We start from the raw sequence: 1091 nt of genomic DNA on the forward strand, positions 1-1091 counted from the left end.
AATTATTTAGAACAAAATATACTGAGGGTGTGGGTGGACTTGAGTGGGATAAACACTGGACATGTGTGACAGTCTCCTGAGCAGGATGTCTCTGTGTTTGCAGGTGTCCAGTCTGACGTGCAGCTGGTGGAGTCCGGGGGAGGCTTGGTGAAGCCTGGGGAGTCCCTGAAACTCTCCTGCATGGCCTCGGGATTCACCTTCAGTAACTATGCCATGCACTGGGTCCGTCAGGCTCCAGGGAAGGGGCTGGAGTGGATCTCAGCCATCAGTTATAACAGTGGTAGCACATACTACGCGGACTCCGTAAAGGGCCGATTCACCATCTCCAGAGAAAATGACAGGAACACGCTGTATCTGCAAATGAAAAACCTGCGAACCGAGGACACGGCCCTGTATTACTGTGCAAAAGACACAGTGAGGGGACCTCAGTGCGAGCTCAGACAAAAACCTCCCTGCAGGGGCGCGAGAGCCCAGCAGGGGCCGCTGTGACCCTCAGAGAACCAAGCAGGGCCCCAGGAGCAGGTGCAGAGGAGGAAGCAGTGGCATGAGGGCTTCCTGCAGGCCTCTGGGGTTTCCCTTCTGTGCTAACATCACACGACCTGACGATACCGTGCCATGTATGTGCTGAGGATGACTTCTGAAGTATCCAAATTCAAGCAAATATTCTGTTAAATTTAATAGCGTATTATTGAAGTATTCACTTTCTCATCATCTATATATGAATTTCACTTGATGGGTGCCCATTTGGAAGCAACTTGTGAACTTAGTTTTCTTTTTGAATGTCTAATCATCATCATCCTCCAAAAATGAATCTGCTGATATAATCCTAATTATGAGGCGTTGTCTCATGCAGAAACAAATGCTTCAGATTTGGAAACTAAATCCTTCCCACCCTTATTTACAGAGTCTGAGGACACCCAGCTCTCTCCTGTGCTGGCCACCTCGGGAGCTCTGGTCTCCAGGATCAGCCCCAGCTCCATGGCCAGCCCAGAGCTAAGGGTCAGAGGGAAGAGGGGCAGTAGGACTGAATTTGGGGCAGCATCCAGGGCCCTTGTGATCCTCTCTCTTTCTCTCCTTCCTTCCCTCCTTCT

The 1091-nt window shown here is 50.5% G+C and overlaps 1 gene segment (V, D, J or C); it reads left to right on the top strand.

Moving 5' to 3' along the window:
* Positions 1–103: 103 nt before the first annotated feature.
* On the top strand, positions 104–489 carry LOC104873073 (the record flags this gene model as incomplete). The annotated part of the segment is given in 1 exon segment: positions 104–489. A coding segment is annotated over 1 exon segment (386 nt), but the record flags the coding sequence as incomplete, so codon positions are not given.
* Positions 490–1091: the final 602 nt, after the last annotated feature.

The sequence above is a fragment of the Fukomys damarensis genome, unplaced genomic scaffold (assembly GCF_012274545.1).
Source record: "Fukomys damarensis isolate Sample0158 unplaced genomic scaffold, DMR_v1.0_HiC HiC_scaffold_47337, whole genome shotgun sequence".
In the NCBI taxonomy this organism is placed as follows: Eukaryota; Metazoa; Chordata; class Mammalia; order Rodentia; family Bathyergidae; genus Fukomys; species Fukomys damarensis.